The following is an 11,998-nucleotide window of genomic DNA, read 5'->3' as shown; positions in this document are numbered from 1 at the left end:
CTTATATGTTTAGTTTTAATTGATATTTTATTATTATAAATCTTATTAAATTTTGTTTGTTTATAATATATTTTTAAGACATACGAAAAAATAAATTATTTTTGATAAAGAAGAAAATTTTAAATTCACATTATATATATTTTTTAAATGAAACTATTTTTGATGAAAATTAGCATGTATTAAAACTGTGGAATTGACAATGACAAATTATTTTTTGAAAATCCCATAAAAGCTCGAAAAGCGCTATAGGCCTATAAAGGCCGGACCGGACTTTAAATTCTAGGTCCAAAGTATTTTCAGGCCGGGCCGAGCCGAGCTCAAATATTTACATGTTTAGCGGATTTGGGCCGGGCTGGGCCTACCCGAATTGACACTCCTATATGTAATAACTGTATTTAAAAATATTTTAATGAAAATTCCACTATAAAAGGTAAAGAACCAATTATGTGTGTTTAAGCTGATATTTAAAGATATTTTTATTTTGTTTATTTATATATATATATAGTATATATATATATATACACACACACACGTCAATATTACTGATCATTATAATATGATAGATTTGAAAATGTAAATTTCATTATAAATTTAAAAGTATATCATCATCTTGATGAACGAAAGTATATTATTTTCCTTCATATAGCATGCAACGAACCTCTTATTAGATATTTTTCTTCCCAAGTTTATTCAAAATAAGTCATGTTAATAATTATTTTCTTTTATTTTTTTGTATCCAAATATAGTGTTATCGTTACATAGTGATATAGAAATAGTTGAATATGTAGTCAAGTTTTTCGTTAGATTTTCTTTTGAAATAAACTTTATTTATATGGTATTAAATGGCTTGGGTTTTATTATGTTTATTAGTTTAAAAAAAATTGTTCGACTTGTTTTTTTATGTATAATGATTAAAGTTCATGGAATTTAAAGAAATTATGTCACAGAACACAACGAAGACGTTGCGCCCCAAGACTTTATCCATGTTAGTGTGAGCTCATAGTCATACTCGAATCTACACTGGTTTAGGTTCAATTATAATTCAAAAGGTTCATAGAATTTAGAGGAACCGGTTTCTACCAAATATATTTGTATTTCTTAAAAACTAAAACATAAATTAGACAAATGAATCAATAGCTTCATCAAATCTTGTGAAATACTTAAGAATCTGTTACTTATGCCTTGAAATGAATTCTTTCAAACTCAGTTAATTCTACTTAATCACTGCTATATACTTTTAAAACTAACTTTTATTTTGGTACAATGATCTCCACATATATTTTCATCGTAAAGCACATATTCAGGAGTGAGAATCGATAAAGAAAAAAAATGATATAACACAATGTATCAGTTACATAACTGATATATATTGAAACAAATAATCTTTCGTTTTTGATGACTGTAGAAAAATAAGGTATGATCATATAGTTAAAGAAGAATCAACAAAAATTCCATAATCTGATATCTCCTTCCTCAAAGAAATCATCAGCAAGTGGTGTTGTCAAATACGGCAACATGAACTGATCATCACCATCAAAGCAGTTGTACCATGATGATTCAGACAAGGAGACTACTTGTTGGTCATACTGAGACATGGAGACGACATCATAGAGATCTTCAGATGGAGATGAAGAAAGCAACGGAGATGAAGTAGAGACAGATGAGGAAGAAGGATCTGCGTTAGCTGCAGCAGCAGCCACTCTCTGTATGTACTTAGGAGACATGTTAATATTGTTTTTGTTGTCACCATTGTTGGTATTGTAGAGAGAGGATGAGATCTCTGGGAAGTTGAGATTACTAGCCGAAGATCCTTTGAGACAGAGAAGCGCAGCATCGTAGGCTCGAGCAGCGGCTTCAGCGGTTGAGTAAGAACCGAGCCAAATCCTTGTCTTTTGATTAGGAGCTCTGATCTCTGAAACCCATGAACCCCAACTTCTCATTCTCACTCCTTTGTACTTCTTGGCCAGGTTACTCTTGCTTATGGATGATGATGTTGATAATGAAGATGAAGATGATGATGGAGAAGACATTCGCTTTGTCCTATTTTGAAGAGCTTTCACCATTGATAGTAAGTTACTAACTTAAAGGGTATTGTAAATTGAGGAGGAAGTTGGGAGAGAAGAATAGTTCGTCTCTATTTATAGATGATATATATATGAAGAACAAAACTAGTAATAAGAGAATAATAAAATATACTATGAACATAGTCAAAGAAAGTAGCATGGGGCACACTGCACACACGTAGAAATGAGTACTTTTTCTTTAAATAATAGTGATAGACAGGTGTTTTACAATTTATTTAATAGAAGGATTTAACCTAAATCAGAATCCCATATGCAACACCCAATCACATATCACTATTATGAGAATCTCATTTTTCAGTAATGCATATTTATTTATTGATTGACCATTAAAATTCTCTAGTTACGCTATTGTTTACCACTAATTAAGTTACTACTTCTCAGTCTGACTATATGTCAAATTTGCGAACACTGTAAAACAAAATTACACAAAATCAACACTCAATATAAACAAAACTAATTATCTATTTCAAGAAACGACAGATAATTTTGCAAAACATAATAGGAGCTAGATACATTGGATTCTATTTTGAGAGGCAACTTCTCGGAGCTAAGAGCATGTGATTTTCCAAGTACAAACAAAATACAAAGTTATAAACCTAATTATTTCGATAAATAAGATGCTAGAAAATCACATGATAATAAATTATAAATTTATAAACAAAATTAAGAATCTTGAACGTCAAAGTAGCTGAAGTCATGTTTATTATCAAGAGGAGAAAACAGCTGGTGCATCTCTGTCTTTAATGGGCTTTTAAAACCGCGTGAACTACTTCCTTGTGTCCCCTTCTCCCACACGTAAATTCTCTCTGTTAAAAATATCTTTTACTAAATTAATTAAGTTGATTTGTCAGATTCCTTTATCAAACTGCAGTGCTGTAAGCTAAACAATTCAATAAGGTACTAGAATTTACAATAAACTGTATAGTAAATCATCAAACCTTTGAATAATACGCACTCTTTTTTCTACAAAACCAGTGTGCAGTTAAAATTAAATTAGTCGGCACTAGAATTTAAGAGACGTATCGAGTAATTAAAAACATTAAACTAAGCTATTCGTGTTCACGTTCTGCCAGTCTCCTCTCATTTTGTTTTTATAATGAAACAGGTGAGTTTTTTCCAGATACCAAGTAACGAATCAACTGATTTGTTCGTTGGAAAATGTAGAGGAAAGTGCAGGCAAAGTAAGCATAACTCCAATTGTTTATTTATGTTTGCGTTTATACTTCCGTTTTGTATATACTTTAATTAGTACTCCTCTTAAGAAAAACTTAATGCAGTATTTGTCAGTAGTTTAAAAAAGAAAAATTATATCATTCTTAATAGAAGTGGAACATGGATTGACCGTAATAGAACAACCAACAAAAATTAAATTACTATAAAAAATACAAAAATTTGTTAGCTAGTAGTTATGTAAACGTCAGTGTTTGCATTTATCTTATAAAGTCTTTTTAATTAAAATATTACATTTACTGTATTTTTCTCACTACATGACACAGTTTTTTTTTTCATTGTTGTTTTTATAATAAATTAAATAGTATATAAAATATTATAAAATTTTCTTTTATCTAGTTTATATTCTGCTAGCTGTAAAATTTACCCAACCATATAAAAATCATTTCACAATTTTATATGTTCGTTTTAGAGAAACTTTTTTGTTTCAAATTATATGTCATTTTCGGTTTTCTATGTAACATTTATTAATAATTACTATTGTCTGACCAATGATAATATATCTTATATTTTTCTATTGGTTGAATTGTGTTAGGTAAATAATTAATGATGTTTTTGTTTCGAAAATATAAGAAATTAATGATTTTCTTAATCTATGTGCATAGCTGTAAAACGACTTATATTAAAAAACGGAGGGAGTAAAATATTATAAGATGTTCTTTTATCTAATTTTTATAATGAAAATATTACATTTACTGGATCTTAGTTATTTTTCTGCTATTTTCCGATAAACACTATTATTAATCAAAACATATACCTAGTTGCTTTTGTGTGGACTACAATGGCACCAGATTAAAAAAAATCAGAGTTGGTATGACTGATTTTTCCGCTACCACCCGCAAACGCAGCTTTTGCGGTTGGTAGCGGTTGTTGGCGTTTTGCAACAATCACTCAAACCGCTCTAAAACGTTCCAAACCGCTCTAAACTTCATAAAGTCAAAAGCTGGTTCAATATAGCGTTTGTGGTTACGGGAAGATAATTTTTTTTTTGAAAACAGTACAAATACAAAAATAAAAATATTCAATAAAAATATTCAGTTGGAATTATTAAATACTAAAATATATCTATTATATTTTAATTAATATTATAAAAACTATAACTTTCTAAATATAATTTTTATATTTCTTATAATATTATTATTTTTGATATTTATATAAGTATATAAAATATAAATATTGTTGCTTTATTATTTAAACGCTGCTGCATTTGATAGTTAATCAGTCATAAATAGCCCGCAAACGCACCAATTTCCAACTGCATAACCAATCGTACAAATCTTTTAAGACCACTAGAAACCACAACCACCTGCATCCGCAAACTCCCGCAACCGCAACCGCTGCGTTTGAACCAGTCAGACCCTTAGTAGGTTGATCTGAGTTAAAGTTAGACTTTGCTCACACACGCAAAAAAAACTAGACTTGTATGTGAGATGAATGCTAGAATAACAAAATACTAGACTGGTTTAATAATAGAATCAGAAATTTTGCAGAATAATCATAATCATAAAACACTAAACTGACTACACTAGATTTGCTTTGGTTGGTTAACCAGAAGAGTCATAGGCAAAAACCCAACACCAAACCTAAAAGCCTACGAAAAGTTGAGCTTTATAACTTAAAGCATCCACACTTGCCTACCGAAACTAGTATCACAATGAAAATACTCAAAGCATGGTCTTTCAACCAAGTTCCTTCGATAACTATACCACAATGCCTCATTGGTTTGATATATTATTGATGTTTTTAAATTATATTTTAATAAGCCTAGGTATATAGCATTATTTTATTAAAAGAATAAATTATTAAAATAACATGAAAATAGTATTGTATTCATCACCCTGGTGTCCATAAGCTTAATTTTGAAATGTGGATTAGATTTTGAAAGCGCGGAATAATTTTTTTTTTTGGAAATTTTCTTATAATTGCATTTTCCCGTTATTTTAAGTAGGTTTGGACATAAATCCGTAATCCGAAGTCCGAACTGAACCTAAAGTGTTATTAGCCGAACCGGAACGGATAACCAAAAAAAACAATCCGTATGAAGTCTGAAATATAAGAAGTACCGGAATGAGTCTTGTAGGATGCTACAAAATATATCTGAATCTAAAGTGTTATTAGCCGAACCAGAACGGATAACCCAAAAAATTTATAATCCAAAATAAGTATTTTATATAAACCTGAAATACAATTCTTTATAAATAAGTATTTATTTCTTATATATTTCTTTTAAATTTTGGATTTAAGTTCGGATATATCCAAACCAAAACCAATATGACATGTATCAAACGATGTATAATTACTTTATGGGTTTTAGGTTGTGATACAAATTAGAACCAAAATCAATGTGTTATATCAGAACCCGATCTGTACTTATAAATTTATCAAAATGAGATTTAGGATGTCATATAAATTAGAGTTGTAATTCAAAATACCCAACCGTATCACAAATGGTACATAATATAGTAGCTAACTATTAATATTTATTTTATGATATATATATATATATATATATATATATATATATATATATATATATATATATATATCTAATTTGAATACTCTATCTATAAGAATTATATTATTATATATTCAGTGAGAGTTATGAATAATTTTGTTCTTGCATTTGGATTAAAGTATTGATATTACGTGTATACGCACACCAATTAACCTAATGTGTACACTAGCACAATCGAATGGTATATCGATGTAGCACTTTAGGATCGAAACCACAGAGACCAACGGTTACACTTTATCTTTATGGGATCAATATTAAGCTAAAATAATAAGGGGTTTGAGTTTATGGTATCGTAACAAGAAAGTAAGAGATTGGTGTAAGGTTTTCAGATGACTAGAAAGACTCGACAAAGACTCAAAAACCAATTAGAAAGCATATATACAATGATATCAAAAACACCATATATCAATTCCCCCGGACTTAGATCATTGTTTGTCCTCAAACAATGTCAAGTATCAAGAACATGGAGAAAGATTTGAAAGTATGGAAATTCTCATATTCTCAGTAACCATACTTTAACCACAAATCTCTGAACCATACAAGCAGTAAAACTAGGACAACACACCCTTAGCAAAACCCCACTAACTGCTGTTCAAGATCGGCTTCATACTCTATATCTCAAACCTTCAAAAGCTACACATTCTAGATAGAGCTCCTTAGGTTCACTTAAGAGTAGCGTGAGCTTCTCATTACATGCATTATTCAGGGTAGACGGTCTAGGTGTGGAACATGCTATTTAATGGTGGAGTTAAGAGTGTTTAGGAGTATCCATTTTTTTAGAGGATGCATGATATCGCGCAAAACGGCAAGAGATGATGGATCCATTGATGTCCACAGCCTCTACTCGTTTTTGATCTTTGTGGAACGACTGCTCTGCTCTGGACCAACCATCAGGCTGCTCTATTCATCTGCCTACTCTTCATCCCTTCAATTTGATACCCACTCTTCTGCTCGACCTTCCCAATGGCTCATTTTTCCTTGAATTCTTCTCCTTTTCCATCACCTTATAGAAAATAATATGAAAGATTTTTTTGTTCTTTGTTTTTTTCATTACATGAAATAGTAAAAGATATGGTGATGTGACGAAGAAGGAGGTAACATATGATGTGTTTGGATGCCACTGGAGATACAGATTTCACAACCATTCTCCACCCTTGCTCCAGCGTAGTGCATCAATTATAGAGTGCTTGCTCCCTTAGTCTGCTTGTTCTCCTTTCTGACTGAATTTCAGCAGCTACTACACGTAAGAGGCTGTGTTGATCATTTCTTCTCCGGCCTTTTTGCACATATCTGCACATATAACACTGAAAAACAAATGCGTGAAGGTGGAATAAAGGCTAAGGTGCAGGGTGAGAACTAGCTAAATATGAGCTAGCCACTCAGGATCAGCAAGATGGATAGAAAGAATAAGAAGTCCTGTGTGTATTCTCGTTTCCCTGATCTAATGCCCATAACAAGAAGAATTACAGTCAAGATTAGGTTCAAGTTAAATGGAGCTAAGTATTTCCAGTGTAACCTCGACAAGCCGAAAGCTTTTGGAGAACCAAATGAGATAATGTCAAGGTGTTACATGTCCACATGTGTGTCTTTCGCCACTTCTAAGGTCCCTGAATAAGATAACTTAAGCACAAGGTGGTTAGTGATCAACAGGGAATAAGTTCCTAATTCCCACAAAGTTTTTGACTGATTCGATCCTAAAAACTGACTCAAAAGGAAAAGAAAAGAAAGAAACGAGTTAGTAAGCGATGCATACCTTCCGCCTAGACTTACTTCACACCGTCCCTGGTATGTAATAAATCAGAGAGAAGTTAAAAACAAGAATAGAAAGGATATATATTTTTTTGTCGAGATACTTACTGAGTGGAGCGGTTTCTCCGAAAAATCATGGGTGCTCTATCGCCAGGAGCAGCCGGTCTTTTCAGAGGGTAGGGTGCTCCGTTTCTGCAACCCAGAATTCTTGAAGTATCTTGGATTTTTTCTGCTTTTTGACTTGAGACTCAATAACTAAAACATAAAATAAGCAAAATAAAAATAAAACCAAGTTATATTAACTTACCAGTGGGTTGCCTCCCACCAAGCGCTTGGTTTAAGTCACTAGCTTGACTTGGTGACATGGATCAGTCGGGTTGAGCATGAGGGCTTTTTTCCAAATAAGCTCCACAATCAGACATGATCAGCTTCAAAACTCTGCTCAACAACCCTTTCACAACAGCTTATCCTTTCTCTTTCAGCTCACGTATGAGAATAACCCTGACTTTAGAGAAAGGTTTAGAGGTACCCTTACACTTTACTTCATATTCAATGGATTTCTCATCACACTTCCGCGGTATCAAAGTTATTGTAGGGTCGCCCTTGACCCTTTTCTTCTGGACTTTTTTCTTTCACCTTTGCATTTCCACTGAGTTTTTCAGTATCAGTGTGAGGATCTCCATCCAAAACTTCTTTTATCTCACTCTTATCACCAAGCTCCTTCTTAAGAACAATTTTCAGTTGTTCTCCACTAACCACTGAGATGCAAGAGGCGTATCGGATTTGTTATATGGTTGGGACATTCTTGTAGAAAACCTTCTTGTTGATGTTGGAGAAGGAGACTCTCTTATTAGGCAGGTCGATGATTGCTCCCACTGTAGCCATAAATGACCTTCCGAAGATCAAAGGCATCTCATGATCCTTGCTCATCTCAACAACCTGAAATTCAGTATGGAGAATATAGTCCCCTACTTGGATATGAAGATTGCGAATGGTGCCATATGGGACTGCCGTGCAAGAGTTTCCAAAAGCCAAAGTCACCAGAGAGGGCTCAACATCAACAATGCACAGCTCGTTCACAATTGCCTTTGAGACAAGATTCACACTAGACCCGGAGTCATAAAGAGCTTCCTTGAATTCCACTCTAGCAATGGAACATGGAAAAGAAAACTTTCCAGAGTCATCAACCTTAGGCAATACTTTCAGTGTTGGTGTCAACGCTTCAGTAAAGTGAGCCTTAATTTTCTCTCGAGTCTCTCTGCAATTTTTGAAGAACATATGCAATGGCCGAATCTCCCAAGCATGTACAAATGAGATATTTTTAAGAAGCATTCTCAACATCTGCACTAATGGGATCCATCAAATGTCTAGGTGGAATTGTATATGGAACCTTAGGAACATAGACTCGCACTGGTGGAATGTTAGTAGGTTTGTCAGGAGCAGTCCCTTCAGAGCTAGCAGGGTACTATGTTCTCTCTTCTGCGCCTGAAGCAGTCTCGGCAGATATTTGCTTTGGTTCTTTTCCCTCAGCTTTCTCACATAACAGCTCTGTTGTGTTACAATGCTCAACCTTAGGGTTCATCACACTCTTTCCAGGAAAGGTATCTTGCTGCCACTTGACATTACAATGCTTTTTGAGAAATCTGAGCATCCATCTTCTTTATGTGGCTAGCAACAGTGTCGTACTTTGTACTCAGCTCGGTGAACATGTTGTCCATCCTCTTGTAACGCCCGAATCCGGCCTCTCGACGAAACTGGACCCGTTTGCTACTTAATCAATTTTTTTGCTTGTTTGATTCATTTTAAGTCTTTCATTTACTAAGTCATGTTCGAATCTGAGGTTCTACAACAATTGAACAGATAGCACAGCGGAATATAAATGTGTATAAAATGTATTACTTAGAAACATGAGATCCGACACACAACTTCTTAATTGTTTCATAGACAATCACTAGCTTATCCCTAGCATCATCTAACCACACATTACACAGCCTCTCACTGACTGAGCCTTCACGGCTCCTTGGCTTGACCAGAACCATCCTTAGTTCCTGAAACCACAACCAGGTAAGCATCAATCATAACTGAGAATAAGACGGGTCGATTCTACAATGCTTGGCTTGGTTCCTAGAACATAGATAAACCTCAATCAACATAATCATATAAAGATATGAACCTGCCTACCGTATCCTAAGGCATTCAACCAACCACCATTTGACTTAGAATCAGATAGACAGTCAAGAATAGATAAACAGAACACACGAACAGTCCGGATCGTCCCAAAGACCAATCCGTCTAACCGGATAAAATCTAGGTGCGACCGGCCTAGTTGAAGTCCGTCTCAATGGCCCAACGGACTTCCTTACCTGATCCGGCCTTGGGCTTGGATCCAACGGCCGAGTAAGCCTCAAGCCCAATCCGGTAGGCTAAGCGACCGACCAGACCTTGCGACTCTTACCCTAGCTTAGACGAACCGTGTACTTGTCTTAAACGGACAAGACATGGACTGATCCCTAAGGAACTGACACGACCTGTCTCAACAGGCACCGTTTGGAACATGCACCCCTTCGGTCCTTGGTACCTCTTGGTCCTCGTACCTCTTGGTCCTCGTAACCCTTGGTTACTTACACCCTTTGGCAACTCACAACCTTTGGTAACTCGTGACCCTTGGTAACTCACAACCCTTGGTAACTCGTGACCTTTGGCAACTCGTGCCTTTTGGGACATGGCCAACCGTTTAGCCCAACCGCCCAGTACATGGTGCGATTCGAACCGACCGTCTAACCGACCAGTGCCTAGGTTAGCGGTTTGGTTATGACCGGCCAAGTCTAGGGACATGTCCCTTGGACTGAACCAACACAACCCTTCGTGTATAATCAAAAAGAAGAGAAAGGACCGGATAGAAACAAGAAAAGGAGAAGCGGTTAGGTCTGAACCGACCAGAGACGCGGTGCGATCACAAGGACCGCCCGTTCGGTCTGATGGAGCCATAGCCCACCACGTACCTTATGAACCGTGTCAGGGTTCTCCATGTTCTTCTCCTGCTCTCGGTCTCCCATACTTAATCGGAGGTTGCTTCACAAACGATCAGATCGCCGGAAACCTAACCACCACACAATCGGCCTTCCTTTGGCCGAAACTCTCTCTCTGTCTTTCTTTCTCTCTCTCTACGATTTCTCTGAGTATTTTACTCTGGATTGGATGAATGAAATCGACAAAGAGGGCCCCATATTTATAGAAAACGAGGGGGTAAGTCTTTCCCCACGAACAGGCATGACTGGCCAGCGGATGGGCACAATCGGCCAAGGGTTGCACCCTCTCGGCCGCATGCATCCCATCGGCAATACCGCATGGGTTTGGGCCGGACAGAGGCCCAAGGCCTTACCCAAGCCTTCTGGACTTAGCCCACGGCCTTGTCCCAAGCCCCAACGGTCCATGGCTCCATGGCCGGACCCCCATGGCCCGCCACTGGCCCGAACCCGGACCATCGGCCTGAAACCCGAACAGTCCGTCAAGCTGAGATGAGCTGACTCCCAGCTGTCTCAGCTGAGTGAGCTAGTAGTCCAGCTAGTGGAGCTGAATTAGTAGTGGCCGAGCTGGAATGAGCTTAACCTTAACTCCGTTGAGCTGGTCGAGCTACCCGTTCCATCGGTCCAGCTATCGTCCTACTCGTCCTAGCTGACTCTCGACTTGTATAAGGTTAAGTCTAAGTTTCTTATGTCCTTAACCTTCTATTCTGGCCACGGAACGCTTGCCTTGATGTCCTAAGACTGGCTAGTACGTTTCCTCGAACCATGGCCGTCCCAACGATCCTATTCAGGATCCGGGATGTTACAATCCTGGTGTTGATGTCTGTGGTAACCTGATTCAATGCCTTAGCATGAACCTGTTGACCCTGCAATAACTGTTGCATCATCATACCCAGACCCTAAAGGTCATATGTTGCATTGTGGCAGCGAGATCATCCTGGTTGCCGTAGTCACCCATAGTTGTGTTGGTCGGACTTGGCTGTTGACGGTTGTTTTTCGTACCTTGCTAGCTCATGGTTGGTAAGCATAACTAATTCTCCATGTGCGTTTCTCCGAGTATGTCTACTGGTCATGCACCTGGAATATTAACTGCAACAAAAAAAATAGAGCAAGTTAGAGGTCTTAGACCAAATATATAACCGAAAAATAAAGGTAAGAAGTTGGTCCCCGCAAACGGTGCCAAATTGATATTACGTGTATACGCACACCAATTAACCCAATGTGCACACTATCACAATCGAATGGTATTTCAATATAACACTTTAGGATCAAATCCATATCATGAAATAGTAAAAGATATGGTCATGTGACGAAGAAGGAGGTAACAGATGATGTCTATGGATGCCACTGGAGGTTCTGATTTTGCAACCATTCTGGTTCTCCACCCTTGCTCA

The 11,998-nt window shown here is 36.5% G+C and overlaps 1 protein-coding gene across 1 annotated transcript; it reads right to left on the bottom strand.

Annotated features, from left to right (window-relative positions):
* Positions 1 to 1,211: 1,211 nt before the first annotated feature.
* On the bottom strand, positions 1,212 to 3,745 carry LOC103849419 (ethylene-responsive transcription factor ERF014). Its single transcript, XM_009126184.3, has one exon. It carries the CDS (start codon positions 2,061 to 2,063, stop codon positions 1,440 to 1,442), a length of 624 nt encoding a protein of 207 aa, XP_009124432.1. The 5' UTR covers positions 2,064 to 3,745; the 3' UTR covers positions 1,212 to 1,439.
* Between the last annotated feature and the right edge of the window lie 8,253 nt (positions 3,746 to 11,998).

Source organism: Brassica rapa, chromosome A10, assembly GCF_000309985.2.
Source record: "Brassica rapa cultivar Chiifu-401-42 chromosome A10, CAAS_Brap_v3.01, whole genome shotgun sequence".
Taxonomy (NCBI): Eukaryota; Viridiplantae; Streptophyta; class Magnoliopsida; order Brassicales; family Brassicaceae; genus Brassica; species Brassica rapa.
This window is presented reverse-complemented; position numbering and strand designations above follow the sequence as displayed.